The sequence below is a fragment of the Capra hircus genome, chromosome 21 (genome assembly GCF_001704415.2).
Source record: "Capra hircus breed San Clemente chromosome 21, ASM170441v1, whole genome shotgun sequence".
NCBI lineage: Eukaryota > Metazoa > Chordata > Mammalia > Artiodactyla > Bovidae > Capra > Capra hircus.
In genome coordinates this window covers 41085628-41109265 of record NC_030828.1, presented here as the reverse complement: position 1 = coordinate 41109265, position 23638 = coordinate 41085628, and the positions used below count along the sequence as shown (strand labels likewise).

The 23638-nt window shown below is 40.2% G+C and overlaps 2 protein-coding genes across 6 annotated transcripts in view; one reads left to right on the top strand and one right to left on the bottom strand.

Moving 5' to 3' along the window:
• The window catches only part of AP4S1 (adaptor related protein complex 4 sigma 1 subunit), a 47052-nt gene extending 23934 nt beyond the window's left edge, over positions 1-23118 (bottom strand). The window contains exon 1 of one of the 2 annotated variants that reach the window (XM_018065905.1): positions 22346-23118. The gene's annotated coding sequence lies outside the window, so the exon portion shown is untranslated. The remainder of the gene's footprint in view (positions 1-22345) is intronic. The other variant, XM_018065904.1, reaches the window with a different exon arrangement.
• Positions 21693-23638, top strand: part of STRN3 (striatin 3) — a 105819-nt gene continuing 103873 nt past the window's right edge. For 3 of the 4 annotated variants that reach the window (XM_018065900.1, XM_018065902.1, XM_018065899.1), the window contains exon 1: positions 21693-22219. In XM_018065900.1, the coding sequence (XP_017921389.1) occupies positions 21938-22219 (282 nt within the window). In that variant the 5' untranslated portion in view covers positions 21693-21937. The remainder of the gene's footprint in view (positions 22220-23638) is intronic. The other variant, XM_018065903.1, reaches the window with a different exon arrangement.

Below are 23638 nucleotides of genomic sequence, written 5' to 3'. Positions count from 1 at the left end.
TTCACAGATGTTGGTATGTGTGGGAGCCCTGGAACCAATCCCCCGCAGATACTGAGGGATGGATGAGATAGTAAAGCATTAATGGTAGAATGGAGAGGCAAGTATATGAGAAATCACGGTGAAATTCTTTTCAACTTTGCAGTATATTTGAAAATCGTCATAATAAAATATTGAGGAAAAAATGCTAGCTGTGGCCCACTGATGTCTTTCAGTTCCATAGATTTTATTTTTTAGAACAGCTTTAGATTTACAGAAAAAATTTCAACATATAGAGTGTTCTCATATCTCCACAAAGAGATTCCCCTATTATCAACATTTTAGTTAGTACGGTACATCAGTTCAGTTCAGTTCAGTCACTCATTCATGTCCGACTCTTTGCGAACCCGTGGTCTGCAGCATGCCAAGCCTCCCTGTCCATTACCAACTCCCAGAGTCTACCCAAACTCATGTCCATTGAGTCAGTGATGCCATCCAACCTTCTCATCCTTTGTCATCCCCTTCTCTTCCCACCTTCAATCTTTGCCAGCATCAGGGTCTTTTCAAATGAGTCAGCTCTTCACATCAAGTGGCCAAAGTATTGGAGTTTCAGCTTCAACATCAGTCCTTCCAATGAACACCCAGGACTGATCTCCTTTAGGATGGACTGGTTAGATCTCCTTGCAGTCCAAGGGACTCTCAAGAGTCTTCTCCAACACCACAGTTCAAAAGCATCAATTCTTCGGTCCTCAGCTTTCTTTATAGTCCATCCATACATGATTACTGGAAAAACCTTGATGAGATGGACCTTTGCTGGCAAAGTAATGTCTCTGCCTTTTAATATGCTGTCTAGGTTGGTCGTAACTTTATGTTACAATTAATGAAATTGATACATTATTATTAACTGAAGTTTATACTTTATTCAGATCTCCCCATGGCATGTGGGATGTTCCCGGATCAGGGATTCAACCCGTGTCCCCTGCATTGGCAGGCAGATTCTTAACTACTGGACCACAGGGAAGTCCAAGAGATGTATTTTTGAATGCATCAAAAGGACTTCCTGTTGAACTACAGGACTTTCCTGTAGGTACAGTGGATAAGAATCTGCCCGTCAATGCAAGGGACATGGGTTGGATCCCAGGTCCATGAAGATCCCACATGCCATGGAGCAACTAAGCCCTCGCGCCTCAGCAACTATTGAGTCCATGCTCCAGAGCCCACCAGCTGCAACTAGTGAAGCCCCCACATCTAGAGCTCGTGCTCCACACAAGAGAAGACACTGCAATGAGAAACTGGTGCACTGCAACAAAGAGTAGCCCTCACTCACCGCAGTTAGCCTGTGCACAGCAAGGAAGACCCAGCACAGCCAAAAAAAAAAAAAGAGAGAGACTTCCTGTTGAACCAATCTAGCTTAGGCCTTCCTGGGTCTTTGTCCCATTGGTCCGGTGCCTTGGCTCCCTTTCCTGCTCTGGGCTCAGTTCTTAATGAAATGGTTTGAGTGTCTATCATCTTCTACCACTTGATCTTTGGTATCTGCCCTTTGGCTATAACTCCAAGGGCCTTTGGCACTCAGTCCCTGTACTGTCAACTGAGGAAAATAATTAACTTACAAAGTGGTGGCAAGGATTAAATGAAGTAATAATACGGTTCTTGTAAAATATTTAGCATGCTGACTTCTTTCATTTCCTTCCTTTATGTGTGTTAAATTAGAAAAAAGTGCTGATAAGGTTATATAAGGAGACAGATATGTGTGTGTGTGTGTGTGTGTGTGTGTGTGTGTATATATAAGTGCTCTCTTAATTTGTTATTAATTGGAAAAGACCCTGATGCTGGTAAAGATTACAGGAAGGAAGAGAAGGGGACAACAGAGGATAAGATGGTTGGATGGCATCACCAAGTTGATGGACATGAGTTTGAGCAAACTCTGGGAGTTGGTGATGGACAGGGAGGCCTGGAGTGCTACAGTCCATGGGCTCACAAAGAGTTGGCCATGACTTGGCAACTGAACACCACCACGATTAATTTGTTGTAAGTTTTCTATAATGTAACCTGGTAGAATGTACCAAAAAGAATCATGAAAATGATTCTACTTTTCAACTCAAGCATTTTAGTCTTGGGATCTATCCTAAGGTATAATTAAAAATCCATATGCATGAAAAAGTTTAAAGCAATATCATTCACAGTAGTGAAAAATGAAACAAGTCCAGATACTACAAACTAAGAATCATGTTAAATGAATACCAGCTTGGTGTCCTTTTACCATTAAAGTAAATATGCAGATTATGAGATGAATGGGAACATATGGCAACATAATGTTAAGTCACAAAAGCATACCACCAAATTTATACCCATATGATTAAAACTATGTAGAAGGAACACCTGAATAAAGATTTAAAAGGCCAGACAGAAACCATGCAAAAACAATAAGAAATAAAACAAACAACAACAAAACAAAAAACAAAAATAAAAAGATACTAAACAGATGAACCTTATAAACACTGTGCTAAACTGAAAGAAGCTGTCACAAAGAGGACACAGTCTATTTATATGAAATGTCCAGAACAGGCAAATCTACAGAGACAGAAAGTAGATAAAGGGTTGCCAGAGGATGCAGGCTCGAAGGGTGAGTTCTGAGAAATGTGGGGTCATGGTGATGGTTGCACAAATATATGAGTACATTAAAAGAATTGAATAATATACTTTAAATGGATGATCTTTATGCTATGTGAATTATATCACATAAAAAAAAGATTATATTGCTAAGAAGAGACAGACTGATACATCAGACAATGTGGAAGAGCTTCCAATAGCCAAAACTAGAAAGATGTGAATAGCAAATAACATAGTACTGGATTATAACTCAAAGTATAAAATAAGTATACATGAGTGCCTGCGTGCGAGTTCAGTCGCTTAGTTGTATCCATCCAACTCTTTCTGACCCCATGGACTGCAGCCCGCCAGGCTCTCCTGTCTATGCAATTTTCCAGGCAAGAATACTGGAGTGGGTTGCCATTTCCTTCTTCAGGGGATCTTTCCGACCTAGGAACTGAACCCATGTCTCCTGCATTGGCAGGAGCATTCTTTACCACTATGCCACCTGGGAAGCCCCATACATGAGTACAGACCGATTTAAATAAATGGGACAGAAGAATCCCAACATACATTTTGACACTCTCTGCTGCAGAAGGTGGAGCTTAATTCCCTACCCCCTCCCCCATCCATTTGAGAGTGAGCTGAACCGAGTGATTCACTTTCGAAAAACAGAAGATGGGAATGGAAACTAGTAACTTTAGGAATTTCCCCGGCAGTCCAGTGGTTAAGACTTCACCTTCCAATCCAGGGGTTGTAGGTTCGATGATCCCTGGTTGGGGAGCTAAGATCCAACATACCTTGCAATCAAAACACCAAAACATAAAACAGAAGCTATATTGTAACAAATCCGCTAAAAGACTTTTAAAAAAAAGTATCTTTACAGTTGAAAACCTGGCACACACTACCTTAGCCAAGTAATGAAGGCTAAATCATCAATGATGTCATATCCCTCCACCATATGATAGGGTGAGAATGCTTCATCTCTGTGATATTCTTTCCTAAACCCACAACCTATTCTAATGATGAGAAAATACAACAACCCCACATTAAAGGACGCTCTAAAAAATATCTGAGTTGTACTCCTCTAAACAGTCAAGATCATGAAGAACAAAGAAGGCAGGAGAACCTGTCACAGGTCACAGAAGATTAAGGAGATAACGACTACATGCAATATGGTATCCTGCAGGGGCTCACAGAACAGAGAAGGACGTTGATGAACAGCCTGAGTCTGGTTAATAATAATGCTGCCTATGTTGTTGTTGTTTTATGACAAATGTACCACAGTAACACAAGAATATAACATGGGGGAAGATAGGTGAGGCTGTACAGAAATTCTCTGTTATATCTTTGCAACTCTTTCATAAATTAAACTTTATTATAAATATTGGAGGTTCACTTGTAGTCTCATGGTTAGGCTATCCAGGGTCTTCTGTGTTTCCATACACATTTTTAAATTATTTGTTCCAGTTCTGTGAAAAATGCCACAGGTATTTTGATAGGAATTGCACTGAATCAGTAGACTGCCTTGGGTAGTATGGTCATTTTAACAATATCGATTCCTCCTATCCAAGAACACAATGTATCTTTCTATCTCTTTGTGTCATTTTCAGTTCCTTTCATCAGTGTCTGCTGGTTTTCCAGTACAAGTCTTTTACCTCTTAGGTACGTTTATTCCTAGGTATTTTAATCTTTTTGTGCCATGTGGCTTGTGGCATCTTAGTTCCCCAACCAAGGATGGAACCCACATTCACCCCCAGTGAAAGGGCAGTGGACTGACAGGGAATTTTGATGTGATGATTAATGGGACTGTTTCCTTAATTTCTCCTTCTTCTAGTTCACTGTCAGTGTTTAGGAATGTAACAGATTTCTGCGTACTAATTTTGTATCATGCATAAACGTTATAGCTCCTGTGGAAAACAACTTGGCAGTTTCTTTAAAAAAGTTAAAGATGAACTTACCATATTATCCATAAATTCTACTTCTCAATATATACTGAAGAGAAATGAAAACATATATCCATAAAATTAACTTGTACATGAATGTTCATAAAAGCATTGCACTTAATAGACAAAACATAGAAACAAACCAAATGTCCACCAGCTAATGAATGGATTAAAAGAAATGTGGTATATCTACAGACAGGGGAAAACTATTCAATAACAAATAAGAAAATACTGCTGTGCTCTTAATACAAAATGGATGAACCTTTAAAACATTAAAGGAAAGAAGCCAGATGCAAAATACCATTGCACAAAGACTATTAATATGAAATGCCCAGAAAAGGCTAATCTATAGAGATAGAAAGCATATTAGTAGTTACCTAGGGCCAGGAGAGAAAGTTTTGGGGGAAAACAAGGATGGGGTTCCTCTTCAGGATGATGAAAATCTTCAAAATCTGGATTTAATTGCATGGTAATAACCACACAGCTTTGTAAATTTACTAAACTTATATATGCACATGTATATTACACAAAGTTCAGGGCTACTATAATAAGCATGAAAGGAAGCAGTTATACTAAAAGGTATTTGCTTAAATCTGGATGGTAGAAATAGGGGCAATTTTAGTTCTCCATCCTTACTTTGCTTTCTTCCCTAAGTTTTAAGACATATCTTACTTAATGTGTTACACATACAAAAAGTTTGTTTAAAAAATGCTGAGCTGCATTATATAATTTTACAAAATTAGCCAACTCAAAACTAAAAGTTTAATAATGAAGCTATTGTTTCATTTACTGTGGCATTTCTAAATGCCATACTTCTTTAAAATACATACTGTTTTTCAAAATCAATGTGCTGAGAGCATCTAATCAGTATGGCCTAACCCAGGAAAAACATAAATAGCAAGTGCTAGATACTATTTGCCACACCATGCTTTTTCATTCTATAGGCCTCCAAGTTATTTAGCTGTTGCTGAATTTCTCCATCCATAAATGAGAGGAAACAATACTGGTCAGTAGCAGATTAGCACCTAATTTGGAGCACCTCCCTTGGAATTCATATGTTATATATTCTTTTTATTTTTATTTTTTTTTTAAATTTTTTTTTAAATTTTTTATTTTTTTTAAATTTTAAAATCTTTAATTCTTACATGCGTTCCCAAACATGAACCCCCCTCCCACCTCCCTCCCCACAACATCTCTCTGGGTCATCCCCATGCACCTGCCCCAAGCAAGCTGCACCCTACGTCAGACATGGACTGGCGATTCAATTCTTACATGACAGTATACATGTTAGAATTCCCATTCTCCCAAATCATCCCACCCTCTCCCTCTCCCTCTGAGTCCAAAAGTCCGTTATACACATCTGTGTCTTTTTTCCTGTCTTGCATACAGGGTCGTCATTGCCATCTTCCTAAATTCCATATATATGTGTTAGCATACTGTATTGGTGTTTTTCTTTCTGGCTTACTTCACTCTGTATAATTGGCTCCAGTTTCATCCATCTCATCAGAACTGATTCAAATGAATTCTTTTTAACGGCTGAGTAATACTCCATTGTGTATATGTACCACAGCTTTCTTATCCATTCATCTGCTGATGGACATCTAGGTTGTTTCCATGTCCTGGCTATTATAAACAGTGCTGCGATGAACACTGGGGTACATGTGTCTCTTTCAATTCTGGTTTCCTCGGTGTGTATGCCCAGCAGTGGGATTGCTGGGTCATAAGGTAGTTCTATTTGCAATTTTTTAAGGAATCTCCACACTGTTCTCCATAGTGGCTGTACTAGTTTGCATTCCCACCAACAGTGTAGGAGGGTTCCCTTTTCTCCACACCCTCTCCAGCATTTATTGCTTGCAGATTTTTGGATCGCAGCCATTCTGACTGGTGTGAAGTGGTACCTCATTGTGGTTTTGATTTGCATTTCTCTAATAATGAGTGATGTTGAGCATCTTTTCATGTGTTTGTTAGCCATCCGTATGTCTTCTTTGGAGAAATGTCTATTTAGTTCTTTGGCCCATTTTTTGATTGGGTCGTTTATTTTTCTGGAATTGAGCTGCAGAAGTTGCTTGTATATTTTTGAGATTAGTTGTTTGTCAGTTGTTTCATTTGCTATTATTTTCTCCCATTCAGAAGGCTGTCTTTTCACCTTGCTTATATTTTCCTTTGTTGTACAGAAGCTTTTAATTTTAATTAGATCCCATTTGTTTATTTTTGCTTTTATTTCCAGAATTCTGGGAGGTGGATCATAGAGGATCCTGCTGTGATTTATGTCTGAGAGTGTTTTGCCTATGTTCTCCTCTAGGAGTTTTATAGTTTCTGATCTTACATTTAGATCTGGGCTACACACATATGGACACCTTATCTTTGACAAAGGAGGCAAGAATATACAATGGAGTAAAGACAATCTCTTTAACAAGTGGTGCTGGGAAAACTGGTCAACCACTTGTAAAAGGATGAAACTAGATCACTTTCTAACACCGTACACAAAAATAAACTCAAAATGGATTAAAGATCTAAATGTATATATTCTTTTTGATACACTAAAATGGCTTGTTTCTTTGCTTACTGGAATTCTATGATAATTCAGTTTTCTCATCTACCAACTGGGGAATAAAGACAGCTGCTTCACAGACCTTTTTGTGAGGACTTAAAGAGATAAAGGAAACGTAAAGCACAGAGTCCCCCCTTTCCCTCCTCAAGACTTCTTCCCCAGTGTAGGTTGCATACTATTCCTCCTGAAGTTCTAAGACTACAGAAATCTGCCTTCAAGAAGTCCATCACCACCTGCTTTTCTTTCCATCCATTCTCCTCCTTGCTCCCTATCTCTCTCTAAATCTCCCCTTTATGATTTAGAATGCATGTTCCAGCAGCTTCAGCTGAAACTTTCACTTTCTGCTAAATCTATGGGTCACTCAAGAAATATTTCAATCACATTTGACTTATCTTGCTTGCAGGCTGCTATTTCACTTAAGTAGTTTTAAAATCATTAAAATATTTTAAAGTGTTAAATTCCAATCAAATTCAGGATTTGTGGGAACCCTGAAGCTGACAATTGTGCAGAAAAATTATGAAAGTACTTTGAGAATAAACCGTAATAGTCTGGTCTACCGTTTTTCTGGTAGTATATCTGAAAATTTTCTAAAGCTTCATGTGACCCTCAAATGCTGATCTACAGCCATTTTGGCAAATTGATAAAAAAGTCTTATCAGAATTTTCCTGGTGGTCCAGTGGTTAAGACTCTGCACTTCCACTGCAGCAGGCACAGGCTCGATCCCTGTTCAGGGAACTACGATCCTGCATGCCCTGCAGCATGGCCAAAAACAAAAAAGTCTCATTGAATTCTGGTTTAAGAATTTAAAATCCAAATAAGCATGGTTTTTTGTATATCAACATCATTAATCCTTAGGAAAATGCAAATTAAAATCACAACAAGATACCACTTCACACGCATTTAAAACACATACATAAATAAAAGCTGAGACAAGCTGAAAGTTTCACTAAAAAGGACAGATGTTGTATTTTTGGAGATGTTCAAGTATCAGACTTTCTATCCTAAATCAAGGGGTATCTTTACAGCAATGTGATTGAAGCAAGGGAGAAAAGCCATATTTCAAAAACTAAGGATGAAGACTTTATATACTATAAATAGACCATTACATTGTACTTGTTTTATTTTTATTCATTAGTCATGTGTGTGTGTGTGTGGAGTGGGGGATGGAAGAATTGAGAACAGACTGTTAGTCATTTGCCAGGGAGGTGCTATCAGATCTGGTGGTAGTGGGAGCTGTGAAGTTTAAGGAAACAAAATGTTAAAGGCTGGAGATCATAGTCTGTTCTTGTGGTTGTTATCTTACCTTCCACTCTTCTTAGAATAGAAAAGTTGCTTTCAGCTAAGTAACCAGACTCAACCTTCCCATTGCTACACAAAACGGAGTAACAACAGGCATCTTTCAATATCAAAATAAAAAATTTTCTTCTAAAATTATATTATTTTCCACTTTAATGTTGAGGGTAACTTATTCTGAAATTTAAAATAACATTAAAAAAGGGAACTAAATGTTTACTTTGACAAAACATGGGCATGGCCTAGAAATAGTGAAGAGATACTTCTGGTAGTTTATTTTATTCCAAATTGGTTAAAATCAGCCACGCAAATTAAGTATTTGTGCTTAGCAACTAAAAATCTTCATAGAATTTTTTTATTAATAAAGACATTTAATAGTTTAATTTTAGAGAGGAGGCAGTGGGGGGCAAAGGTCTAGGGGTCTTATAGGTAGGCTCCTTCCAGGATTTGATACTGTAATGTTACAATGTGTCAGTAAGGAGGACCTCCAGCAGGCTGAAGCAGGATTACTATGTATTACTTTCCACTCCCATAAAATGGTGTTGTCGTTATTTCTCAGATTGGAAATACTTCTAACAAGATGTTCTGGATTTTGATAAACTTAACTCTGCATTTCTTAAATTAGGTTTGTTAAATCTTGTTAAACATCTGATTTCCAATGAAAACTGTGAAAGACATACACAGATAGATTATTCTTGCACATTTTTCCCTCTCTCAAATAGTTCTGTGTTAGGGTTCAAGCGATAAGCCTGTAAGTAGCCTTACAAGGTCAAATACAATGTTACAGATTTTAAATTCAAATCAAACTAAAGGAATTGAGAATTCAATTTTGATTTGCTGATGGCTCCTACAGTTTTATGGGCTTCCCTGGTGACTCAGAAGTTAAAGCGTCTGCCTGGAAGGTGGGAGACCCGGGTTCGATCCCTGGGTCAGGAAGATCCCCTGGAGAAGGAAATGGCAACCCACCCCAGTACTCTTGCCTGGAGAATCCCATGGAGGGAGGAACCTGGTAGGCTACAGTCCATGGGGTCATAAAGAGTGGGACACGACTGAGCAACTTCACTTTCTTTTCCTACAGTTATATGTCAAACAAAGAAGAAACAAACAAATAAACAAAACCCCACTGGGACACCAAGGAATCTTACTTTATACAAATGTCTATTGACTTTCCTGACAGTCATATGTTCAACGTCCCCTACAGGGGACCGAGGTTCAATTCCTGATTAGGGAAATAGGATCCTACATGCCATGCAGACAAAAAAAGGAAAGAAAAAGAAAAATGTCTATTAATAGTTCTTAATAGAACTTAATCCAACTATTAAGTCTATAGAAAAGATAATTATAAATTAAAGCGCAAAACTCAAATTATAGAAAATGTTTCTATAAAACCATCACTCCATTAATTTATCTGCAATTAGTTTGTTTCAACATTATAAAGTCTTTTAATCTAATGTTCACATTAGCTGGGGGGAGCAAATTCATAACAATGTGGATATTTTCCTTAAAAATATCTAAGAAAACAATACTATAAAACTATATTTATACACTCACATTATTAAGATCTTAATTAAAGTGTGTCCTAAGTTAAAATGAAGTACTATTAAAAGTTACATGAACATTTTTTAGTCCTTAAGGATATCGCTAGAGAATTATGGCTCCATTTTGCAGATAATCACTTTGAGAGAAAGAATGAAACATAAAAATGGCTGTATTAAACTTAAATTTGGGGATCAGTTTACTCAACCAACAGGATCCATCTTTTTTGTTAGTTACATGGCCACAACTAACTCTAATTCAAATAATTAATTAATGCTCCCAATATTTGATGGTGGTCACGAAAGAACTCCACTGCTATAACCTGAGAGGCATTAGTCACCCTTTCTGATAAGATGTGCTAATAACCCAATAAAACTACTCTTGAAGACAGATAATAACAATAGAAAACACTTACACAGTGTTTACCAATCAGACAACTGCTATTTTGAATACTTTACCTATTCTCATTTAATTCGCAAAATAGCTTTATGAGTTAGGGAATGTTTTTATCTCCACTTCACAGGTAGGAAAACAGTCACTCGCCAAAGGTCACTAAGTAGAATGGCTGAGGAAGGACCCAATCACATTAGCTGGGCTCCAGCGTCTGTGCTCTCGCTCACTGCTCTTTCTCCAGGTTTGCCTCAAGACTCCAGTGATTCAGTGACAGCTATTATTGTGACCGTGGGCACACAGTTTCACTCCCCATTCACTACTGTAGATCAAGTTCCACCCAGTTGTATCGTCTATTCAAAAGCAGTTGTATCATCTATTTTGGCAGTTTTCATCTTGACTCCAGAGCATATCACAAAAAGTGTAATTCTAACAATTTGCTCTTAGTGGATCTCAACATGGAGCCTGAAGTCTGAGAAGTGGCTCAATCAGATAATGCGCAACTTTAAGACAGGAAAGCTCCTACTGCTGTATTTGGAACAGTGTGTTTAACATTTGTGATTAGACCTCAACTTCCAAAGTTCTTCTGTCTGACTTACTCTCTTAGCGAGTTCACCTAATCTCCCTTTCTACTTCCAATAAATAAAACATACCCGGCAAATGCCATCCAGGGTAAGTTTGCAGACATGTATTTCAATTTAGTATCATTCTTGTTCAGATCAGGTGTCAGGGTAAACACAGAGCCTTTCACGTGGCCTGCTTGGTGGCCCTTTACCCAGCATCACTTTTTGCTTTTCTGAATTTCACAACATAGTACAGCAACATTGTACAGCTCCTGGCTAAAAATGTAAACAAGAGATTACAGCTGTCAGATGAGAGCCTCCCAACTGTTTCCAGTGGATATTCATACTTAAATTTATACTGGCTTATATCACACATCTAAGACTAGAAAAAGTCACAGTTATTTTAATAGAAGTCAAATGAGCCATTTCAATAGCAGGAATCTGATAAATAAATGTAGGTCAACTAGCAGGCAACTTAAACTTTGAAACACCAAGAGTGCAGAGAAGTGAGGGAGAGGAAACAGCAGCAGAGCAGTTTTGGAAGTTCCTAGGATCTTCTCACAGAAAACAGTTAAGAGCCAAGAGGAATGCAAAGAAAGAAATGAGTGTGCAGTAACATATTTACCAAAAACCAAGTGAAAAACATCCCCTGGAGCTCTAGAACACTATCTACTCTTAACACTAGAATGAGGAAACCACAGCTACGCTGTTTTAATGGCAGAAGTGGAGGTCTGAGAATGTGGTCTTATTAAGGGTCAAAAGAGGCTTCCCAGGTAGCTAAGTGGCAAAGAATCCATCTGCCAATGAAGGAGATGGGGTTTCAATTTCTGGGTGGGGAAGATCAAGGAAACAGCAAGCCACTCTAGTATTTTTGCCTGGACAGACAAACCTGGACATTTTTTCCTTGGACAGAGGACCCTGGTGGGGCTACAAGTCCATGGGGTCGCAAAGGAGTCAGACACAACTTAGCAACTAAACAATAACAACAGTCAAAATAGCCAAGGAACCCAGGACCAAGTCATCATTGAAAGGAAGGGTGACCCCCTCCCCTCTCCTGCTTGAACTGGGAACCCCAGGAGAGAATCTGAGTACCGCACTGAGAACTTGGGGGATCTCTTTAGCCAATGATGGTGGTGGTGATTTAGTGCTAAGTCAAGTCCAACTCTTTGCAACCCCATGGACTGTAGCCCACCAGGCTCCTCTCTCTATGGGATTTCCCAGGCAAGAATACTGAAGTGGGCCGCATTCCCTTTTCCAGGGGATCTTCCCGACCCAGGGATCAAACCTACATCTCCTGCACTGCAGGCAGACTATCACTGAGCCACCAGCGAAGCCCCTCTTTTGTCAATGAGTTTGAGGAAAGGTCCCATCCGGGATCCTGGAGGCTCAGCAACATCCAGTGGAAGCTCTTTTATAGAAAGACAGACACCCTACTGAGCAGAAACCGTTGGAGTAGAACACGATAATATGTTTCAAAAGACAGTTAGCTAGCTCAGCTAACACTGACAATAGCTAGATCAGGCTGATCAAGTTTAGTACATTACAGTAGAAAAATTGAGACAACTGGGCATTCTGTGCTGCCTGCTATGGTGCAATAGAAAGTACATTGTAGCCCCAATGGAGAAGTATTTTCATCCCCAAATATTAAAACCTGAACCAAACCCAGTCTCTAGACCTAACTTCCAGCTTATAGACAATATGGAGGAGAAAGGAATACGCTAAATAATATAGTAAAAATGCAATCAGCCAAATGTGGGAAATTCTACAGGATAAATAATCTCATCTCTTCAACAAATAAACGATATGATGATATGGGGCTGAGAGGAAGACAAATCCCCCCCCCCAAAAAAAAACCACCTAAAGATACAGCAAATAAAGGAAATATGTAGGTTTTGTTTGGATCCTAGTTTGAAATCACCAACTTAAAAAAAAATTTTTTTAAGATAATTGGGGAAACTACGAACTAGGGATTAGACTGTATAATGGAATCACCATTAATTTTACAGATGTGATAACGGTATTGTGGCATGTTGAAAAAAAACAAAAGGTCCTACTGTGTTAAAAATACACATAGAGAAAGTATATGCCAATGAAATAAAATGATGCTTGGCATTTACTTTAAAACATTCCCAAGGCTGGGCATGGGAGGGAGTGTGAGAGAGGCCGTGAATTCTGTTTCAGAGTATCTTTGAGCTTGCTGAGTATACACCACAAGCAAGGCTCACCCTCTTGAGTTGAAAAAGAGTTATGGACAAGAAGTTATCACTGAAATTAAATGGTGATGGACATGTCCAAGAAGTCTTTGGGGATTTGATTCCTTTATGAATCATGCAGTATACACATGTGTCGAAACGGCAATTGGTAGGTGAGAGAACAATAGTGGAATGGCAGTAATATAAGAAACTTGTCTCATCATTTTTAGAAACGTTGGAATGAGTGCAATTCACACATATGACACTGTATTACACACCGAGGTTGTGTGCATCAAAGAAATCAATTGCTTCCACATGTCCCATCTCTAAAGGGCTAGATTTACTACCATATAAAAATCAAGCAGTGTATAGTTTCACAGTAAACTTTTTTGTTAAACTTTTGTAATAGTCAAAAAAATTTCTACTCAGAAAAAAAAAAGTGGAATAGGTAAAATAAGAATGGCAAAATATTGATAATTGTTGAAAATGGCAGTTCAACAGACGTTTTTCTATTTCTGCATGACTAAATCCAAAATTAAAAAGTTAAATAAAAAAGTCTACACACAATACAATTTATAATATCCAATTACTATATTGAAAGCTATAATACAAAAGGAGGAATAGGTGTTATTTTAATATGCTCAAAGGAATTCTTGAATCTTTTTTTGTAGGATAATTGTCATGTACTTTAGGTTGGTCTATTAATAGACAAAACTAGAGGTTACCATCTTTAAAAATGTGTTGTTATAAAGAAAAAAGTTCCTGTGAATGTTTGCCAAATTTAAAATATTTTTCAAAGAAAACACTATCTTCAGCAGAGATTGCCCAGGCAAGGTGTCCATGTCTGGTACCATTCTTCTGAACCTTCTCGCCGCTGCCGCCACAGGAGACAAACCACATTTCCAAGATTGTTAAATTATTACCGAGGAAAGTTTTGGCAATGTCCCACTGTCACATTTTCCAGTCATTTGGTTCTCATGTTTACAGACCTGGTCGTTCATTTTAAGCCAGCGTTCAGGAGGAACTGGGTTCTTGGCAATCCTTTTTTTTTCCTTCAGTTTTGACATCTCTATGAGTTAGCTATTATACAGTATTATCACAGCCTACTGCCTTCTGACTCATATTACCCGGGAGACAATTCAGGAATGAACTTGGATTCGAATTTTATATAGCATGCTGAATTTCCTAAAGGTTTTGGTGCCTATCTTTCTACGATCTGCGAAGGTGCTTTGCCTTTTCTTTTCCACACAATACACTATTTGAATAGTTCAAGTATTGTGCATATATTTTTACTTTTCCTAGCCACAGGCAGCAGCTTTAATGAGAGGTAGGTATCAGATCTTATCATGCAGGTTAAACCGCGGTGCAGGTCAAAGCTGCCTTCTTTTCTGTTACTTCTGCATTTCACAGTTTGCTCCTTTGGTTTTGGAACACATGTACATTTTTCTCTCAAAGATCTTTCTCTGGGCTCTAATATCGGTTCGTTGTCTATATTTATAAATGTAAATGCTATACAATTTTCTCAAGTGACTGAATCACCCCCAAACTACCTTAAAAGTGATTTCAAAAGTGCAAATAATTTGTGAGCCAGAGAGAGTAAATACTGAACCCACTGACAAGACAGGAGGAGGCAGAATTGTGAAAGAAAACTTTATTTTTGTTTTCAAATAAACATGTACACTCACTGATCTAAGAGTAGAAACACTTCCTATTCTACCAAGAGCTGTGGAAGTGACCCAGAACTCTTATTTCCGCTTTCTCTCTTCATGGAGATAAAAATATTGTCACAATCTTTTCAGATGATGGAAAAAGACCAGTGACTGTGAACCAGTCTGAGCTCTTTGTTAGAGGGATGTCAGGTATATAGTCGGCAAGGCATGAAACTGGATGCTCAGGTGAGTAATTACAGGAGGTTATACAGTTCTCCAAGTCAGGGTCAAAACACTTTGTACATCAGGTATTGCAGTAATTAAGGAGAAGGTATCTGAGTGTAAGCCACTCTGACTTTTTTAAAAGCCAGAATTCCTTAACATACTTTTGCTGATATATGCACATGAAATATTAATATGACAAGTCTCTTTTGGGTCAGATGTAATAAGCACACAGGTGTCTAAGATTAGCTAATGGGGAAAAAAGACCCTTAAAATTCAAAACTGATTAAAGACATAAATAGGCAGCCATTCTTGAACATCAGCAGATGTATACTGAAACTGGGAGAATCAATGGGAGTGGAGGAGAGATGACCAAGACTGACGAAATGATACAACAAACAGCAAGTTTCAAAGGTTGATACTGAAGACAGGAAATGACTCAGCCACAGTTTAGGGAGGACATTCCAGTCAGGTAAGTTGTAGGTGAGCTTGGGAAAGCTTATTACCTACAGAGGTCAAGATTCTAGGAGCTTGCTGTAGGTGTCCACAGGAGTCATATACACAAAGCACAATATCAATGGTGTAAAATATATTTTCCCCAAAGAGGAGATGATTTTGTTGCCTTTACTACTAGTACTCAGGACAGTTCTGGTCATTTAACCTCAAGAGACAATTGGTACAATGGTAGCAAAAACTGATAAAAATGTCTGAGGTGAATAAAAAATATTTACGTAAGTCCAGTCTGAATTTACGTTATTCATCAAACATTTATTGGAGATTTCACTGTGCCAGGTACTGGGGGTACCATGTCCAACAACAGAGGCATAGAGGCATAGGTCCTGCCCCTCCAGGAGGTTACAATCTGCAGATAAATGACTATGATCCGGGAAGAATATGGTTTAGGATTGCATTGTTGGACATTTATGAAACCATAGACAAAGTGAATGTAGAGAAGTTCAACTGGAATTCTTCAAATAGAGAGCACAAGAGACAGTTTTAAGACAGATCTGGACAAGAGTTTGAGAAAGAAAGACAGCTTGGTGCTAAGTAATTTACCTAAAACTAGACTGGAAAGTCTGTGAAGGCAGAGATTATGTCTGTCTGATTCTCAGTGGATCACCAAGGACTAACAAGAGTTTCTGAAAAATAGCAGCCAATTCAGAAATTAAAAAAAAAAAAAAAAAAAAAAAAGCAAAGACTTATAGTACCTGGTATGCACAGGTCTTGCTTTCACAGTGTTTAGTATGAGTGTTACTGAGGAATACATATATAGACAACTTAAATACAATGTACATTAACAAATTGAAGGATGAAAACCATATGATTATTTCAATAGATGCAGAGAAAGCTTTTGGCAAAATTCAACACCCATTTATGATAAAAACTCCCCAGAAAGCAGGCATAGAAGGAACATACCTCAACATAATAAAAGCCATATGTGATAAACCCACAGCAAACATTATCCTCAGTGGTGAAAAACTGAAAGCATTTCCCCTAAAGTCAGGAACAAGACAAGGGTGCCCACTCTCACCACTACTACAACATAGTTTTGGAAGTTTAGCCACAGCAATCAGAGAAGAAAAAGAATAAAAGGGAATCCAGATTGGAAAAGAAGTAAAACTCTCACTGTTTGCAGATGACATGATCCTCTACAAAGAAAACCCTAAAGACATCACCAGAAAATTGCTAGAGATAGTCAATGAATATGGTAATGTTGCAGGATATAAAATTAATACAGAAATTCCTTGCATTCCTATACACTAACAATGGGAAAACAGAAATTAAGGAAACAATCCCATTCACCATTGCAATGAAAATAATAAAATACTTAGGAATGCTGCTGCTGCTAAGCCGCTTCAGTCGTGTCCGACTCTGTGCGACCCCATAGACGGCAGCCTACCAGGCTCCTCTGTCCCTGGGATTCTCCAGGCAAGAACACTGGAGTGGGTTGCCATTTCCTTCTCCAATGCATGAAAGTGAAAAGTGAAAGTGAAGTCACTGAGTCGTGTCCAACTCTCAGTGACCCCATGGACTGCAGCCCACCAGGCTCCTCCATCCATGGGATTTTCCAGGCAAGAGTACTGGAGTGGGGTGCCATTGCCTTCTCCGATACTTAGAAATAAATCTACCTAAAGAAACAAAAGACCTATATATAGAAAACTATAAAACACTGATGAAAGAAATCAAAGACGACACAAATACATGGAGAAATGTACCATGTTCATGAATGGAAGAATCAATATAGTGAAAATGAGTATACTACCCAAAGCAATCTATAGATTTAATGCAATCCCTATCAAGCTACCAACAGTATTTTTCACAAAACTAGAACAAATACCTTCACAATTTGTATAGAAATACAAAAAACCTCAAATAGCCAAAGCAATCTTGAGAAAGAAGAATAGAACTCAACCTGCCTGATTTCAGACTATACTACAAAGCTACAGTCATCAAGACAGTATGGTACTGGCACAAAAACAGAAATACAGATCAGTGGAACAAACTAGAAAGCTCAGAGATAAATCCACGCACCTATGGACACCTTATCTTTGACAAAAGAGGCAATAATATAAAATGGAAAAAAGACAATCCGTTTAACAAGTGGTGCTGGGAAAACTGGTCAACCATCTATAAAATAATAAAACTAGAACACTTTCTAACACCATGCGCAAAAATAAACTCAAAATGGATTCACAATTTAAACGCAAGACCAGAAACTATAAAACTCCTAGAGGAAAACATAGGCAAAACACTCTGTGACATAAATCACAGCAAGATCCTCTATGACTCATCTCCCAGAGTAATGGAAATAAAAGCAAAAATAAACAAATGGGACCTAATTAAACTTAAAAGCTTTTGCACTACGAAGGAAACCATAAGCAAGGTGAAAAGACAGCCTTCAGAGTGGGAGAAAATAATAGCAAACGAAGCAACTGACAAAGAATTAATCTCAAAAATATACAAGCAGCTCATGTAACTCAATATTAGAAAAATAAACGACCTAATCAAAAAATGGGTCAAGGAACTAAACAGACATTTCTCCAAAGAAGACATACAGATAGCTGACACATGAAAAGATGCTCAACATCACTCATTATCAGAGAAATGCAAATCAAAACCACAGTGAGGTACCATCTCATGCCAGTCAGAATGGCTGCTATCAAAAAGTCTACAAACAATAAATGCTGGAGAGGGTGTGGAGAAAAGGGAACCCTCTTACACTGTTGGTGGGAATGCGAACTAGTACAGCCGCTATGGAGAACAGTGTGGAGATTCCTTAAAAACTGGAAACAGAACTGCCATATGACCCAGTAATCCCACTGCTGGGCATATACACTGTGGAAGCCAGAATTGAAAGAGACACATGTACCCCAAGGTTCATCAAAGCACTGTTCACAATAGCTAGGACATGGAAGCAACTTAGATGTCCATCGGCAGACGAATGGATAAGAAAGCTGTAGTACATATACACAATGGAATATTACTCAGCTATTTAAAAGAATGCATTTGAATCAGTTCTAATCAGGTGGATGAAACCGGAGCCTATTATACACAGAGAAGTAAGCAAAAAAGAAAAACATCAATACAGTATACTAATGCATATATATATGGAATTTAGAAAGATGGTAATGACGACCCTATATGCAAAAGAGACAGATACAAAGAACAGACTTTTGGACTCTGAGGGAGAGGCGAGGGTGGGCTGATTTGAGAGAATCGCATTGAAACATGTATGTTATCATATGTAAAACAGATGACCAGTCCAAGTTCCATGCATGAAACAGGGCACTCAAAGCCAGGGCACTGGGACAACCCAGAGGAATGGGATGAGGAGGGAGATGGGAGGGATGTTCAGGATGGGGGACATATGTACACCCATGGCTGATTCATGTCAATGTATAGCAAAAACCACCACAATACTGTAAAGTAATTAGCTTCCAATTAAATTAAATTAATTTTTAAAGATAAAATAAATAAATGTAGTGAGTATTAGGAGTTCAGCATGGGATACTATTACTAAGATAAGGTCTCTAAATAATAAGCTTCTTGGAGGAGGAAATATTTGAGTTTTGAAGGAAGATGGGAAGGCAAGCCAGTTGGGTATAGCATGTATTAAATTCTTGGAAATGAAACAGCATAATACATTTTCTGAACTCAAAATGGTGCAGTTTAGCTGGAGAGAAGAATGGGGTACCATGATGGTGTGATGGTAGATTAGGCAAAAAGATGGACTTTTATATGCTATGCTAAAATTTGGGCTTTATTCTAAATCTGGTCATCATTAATACAGTGTAACCAGGGAATGACAGGATCAGACCTACCTTTTGAAGATCACTCAGACATCAGTGGTAGTAGAAAGTGGGTAAAGAGTAGAGGTGGAAAGGTTTAAACTAAGACATGTATGAAGATAATGGGATAGATAAAAGATAATACTGAGAAAGGGACTGGAAGGTACTAGAATGAATGACTGCCAGGCCTCAGGTTTGAATGCAGTGCCACTTAACATGATGGGTAATAGAAGAAAGTTTGTTGTTTTGAAGGTGGGTGAGGAGGAAAAATATAAACCCAGTCTTTATTTGAGCTTGATGTACAATCAGGAAATGTTAGTGGGTATATTCCTCTTCTTTTGATGCCAATGTAAGAGAGGTCAGCCACATCCTCTCACAAATTCCTTTTGGTGTATACTAGGTGTTGAAGCAGTATAGTGTTTGTAAACTTTTAACCTGCTAGGAGGTCCCTTGAAAAAGAACAAGATTGAATAAGCACGTTATATGTTAGATTGAATAGCAGGCTGTCTCTCTATAAAATGGAGAGATAGTTCTTAATGCTGTGGTCTCAGACCTTATTTCATATATAAATAAAATATGGCAGCAAGGGTAAGAAGTCCAATCTGCTTTCCATTAAACAATAATAGCAGTAAAGCAGACATGACAAAACAAGATGTATCACTTTATCTCTCTGAAATTACACTCTAAATGGTCGTGAAATCTTTATTGGTAGTAGAGAAGAAAAAAAAATTAATGCAGTGAACTTTATATGCGATTTCCTGGCACAGCTGTAATTAATGAATCTTTTCTCTTAGGTTGTTAAATATTTTTGTCCTATTTTTTAACCAAATGATTATTAGCTACATTAACTTTTAGAAGCTTACTAGTTCATTAAGAATGTTTTCTGGCAACCTAAGCACACAAAAACACGTACTATGGTACTTAAAAAATTAACCTTGTCTTTCATGCGTATATTATATTCACGCAAACAACCAAGAAAAACATTTTTAGCCACTCATCTAGGATTTTGTCTTCACAATGCTCTTATTTTCTATTTCCATCAAAAGATTCTGCTATGAACTGTTTATAATAGCCAGGACGTGGAAGCAACCTAGATGTCCATCAGCAGACGAATGGATAAGAAAGCCATGGTACATATAGACAATGCAATATTACTCAGCCATTGAAAATAATACATTTGAATCAGTTCTAATCAGGTGGATGAAACTGAAGCCTATTATACAGAGTGAAGTAAGCCAGAAAGAAAAACACCCATACAGTATACTAACGCATATATATGGAATTTACAAAGATGGCAACGACAACCCTATATGCGAGACAGCAAGAGACACAGATGTATAGAATAGTCTTTTGGACTCTGTGGGAGAAGGTGGGGGTGGGATGATTTGAGAGAATAGCATTGAAACATGTATATTATCATATGTGAAACAGATCACCAGTCCAAGTTCGATGCATGAGACAGGGTGCTTCCGGCTGGAGCACTGGGATGACCCAGAGGGATGGGATGGGGAGGGAGGTGGGAGGAGGGCTCAGGATGGGGAACACATGTACACCCATGGCAAAACCACTACAATACTGTAAAGTAATTAGCCTCCAATTGAAATAAATAAATAAAAAGATTCTGCTATGAATGACAATATTTGTGAGCCCCATTCACTTCTAAAACGTCTGTTAATCAGCCTCCTTTAAGTTTTCTTTCTCCCTCTACCCACTATCAAGATCTAAAGTTTTTCACCTTCCCTTCTCCCAAGAGAAAAATGAAAACAATCGCTCCTGCTCCTCTCTCAAACGCCCCAAACACAGCCCACCCCAGAACTGGAAAACAGTGAGGCAAAGTGGTACAGGTTGCAACTTGCGACTGGGGGGAGCACAGACTTTGGAACCAGAGCCCGGAGACAGGGAACCAGTCTTCACTTCCTGGAGGATCAGGGCTATTTGTCAAAAGAGAACGTCCCCAAAGCCCCGGGAACTGACTGGTGCTAGGAAACCAGAGAAAGAGTGGGTGACAAGCAGAGAAAGAGGCCCGATCCTCTGGGACTGCCAGAAACACGCAAGGAATGCAAAAGAAACGTCAGGAATCCGGGACCGGCTGCGGCCGGCTAGAGGGACCACTCAGGTTAAAACCCAACTCCGAAGGCAGAAGCGCCGCTGAGACTCTTGAGTGGGAAATGGCGCTGAGTGGATTGGCTGAGCGAGGGAAACCCACTCCTGAAAAGGCAGAAACCGACTCCCTCCCAAATGTCGGAGACGGTGACCCACAATCCGGTCCCGGCCACCAGACACCTCCAGCGAGCCTGGGGGCTGGCCTAGGGGCGGGGCCAGGCTTTTTCTCCGCCTCTAACGGCAGGCCGACTGCGTCCTCAGTACGCCTGCGTAGGGTGAGGCCGGACTCTATTTGGCTAGCAGGCGAGCGGCGGCATCGGCGTTCTCTACCCAGCATGCTGCGCGGGAGCGGCGGCCCTACGTCTATCCCCTTCCCAACCCTGCCCCCGCTTCCCACTCCCGCCGCGGCCCCCCCTTCCCCTAAAGTGAGTGAGTGAGACGGGCAGATGGAGGAGGGACTGTAATGGCGGCGGCCGGCAGCTCCCTGCTCTGACCCACGGCAGGCATACAGCAACGACCCCCTCCCTGCCCCTCTCTCTGCCGGCCTCCGCCCCGCCGCTAGCGCGGGGCCACCCTCTCCGGCCCTTCCCCCAGCCGTCGGCGTCTCGCCCTGCGCCCCGGCCGGGGCCCCACACACAATGGACGAGCTCGCCGGAGGCGGTGGTGGCGGCCCGGCGATGGCGTCCCCTCCACGGCAGCAGCAAGGACCCGGGGGGAACATGAGCCTTTCGCCAGGGGGGAATGGAGCGGCGGGCGGCGGGGGTCCTCCGGCCGCCGAGGGAGCGGGTCCCGCGGCAGGCCCCGAGCTGTCCCGGCCGCAGCAGTACACTATCCCAGGGATCCTGCACTACATCCAGCACGAGTGGGCTCGGTTCGAGATGGAGCGGGCGCACTGGGAGGTGGAGCGGGCCGAACTACAGGTACCTCGCTGGGGTCGGTATGCGGGACGGCTGCGGCGACTGGGTTCCCGGCCGGGGGTGGGGGGGGTGGGGCCGGGACTCCCCTCATTCGGAACTCGAGGCCTTGGGAGACCGAGAGGAACCTACCTGTGCAGCTCGGGGGGCGATAGTCCTGGAGACGGCTCTTCTAGAACCCCCCTCCCCCTTTCCCGCAGAAGCTTGTTACCCAGACCTCACTGGCTGCGCGGTGCGGGCTTCCTTGGGGCAGCCATTTTGGCTTTTAGTATGGCGTCTGCGGGGGCTCCTCCGGAGGCGTTCTGCGCGGGCCTCCGGGGTTTGGGGCCGAGTTCCTCTCTGTGGGAGAATCCGGCGTGGGGCTGTCGGGCACTGCGCTGGCTCCTGTTTCTGCCTCTTAAGATGGAGAACCCGAGGAGAGGGACTGGGTTGGGGATTTTACCACCTTTTCCCGGATCACCCCCCTGTTTCCGATTTGGCGTGACTGCCCCCCTCCCCCGGAGTTGGGAGCCCTTACTCTTTGACAGCCACGCTTCTTTCCAGGGCTGCTGCCGCGCACAATGGCTTGCGGCTGACCTGTGAAGTTTTCATTTCCTACCGCCAACTTTTAAGTACCTTTTTACCTGGGATGCTGCCTTATTCACTTCGATTCCCTTTGAGTTCGTCCTTAGTGACTGACTCATCAACGCTGCTCTGTACCGACTTTTTCTTTTAGAGTACCCTTCACCAGGCCTTCCTCTCCTCCATTCCCATCTTTACACACAAAAAGCCAAACCAGACTATCTGTGCCGTCCTCAGGAAACGATTGAGAAAAGATTTAATGTTAGCTTGGAGTAAAACGTATTTGTTTCATGTTACCAGCTCGCACAGGGGCAGCAGAGTTAAATATCCTTAGGAGCCTTCATAATTGAGCCGGACTCGGTCTTAAGGTGAAACTTTAGAGATATTGGTTCACCTAACTTTTGGAAGATGTTGGTAGTTTAAGGGCTTATGTCGTGGATTTCAGAAGAGCTACATCTTTTTAACAGGATTGTTCAACTCTTTCGGATGTTTGTGTTTATTTTAAAATCACTTTCCAAGGCAAATTTAGGCTTAGAAGGAAAAAAGCATGCATCTAAATAGTGCTGCACCTGTTCTTCAGACTGCTGTATATTTAGAGTGTATGTGGTATTGTTCACTGATATACATGTCATATATGTCTGGGGTGAATTATTAGGGAAATGTAGCGTTGAAAGAAGATTGGATTAGCTTAAAAGGGTTGTCCTCAAACAAATACATACATCTTCAGTTTGATATTGAACCAGTCGACTTTTTGTCTCTACAAAGTGGGGAAAGTAAAAACTTTTTAAAAGTAAAACATATATTTTGACACTTTATCAAAAAGTGAATTCACTTTATCAAGTTGGCAATTCAGCGTTTTAGTGC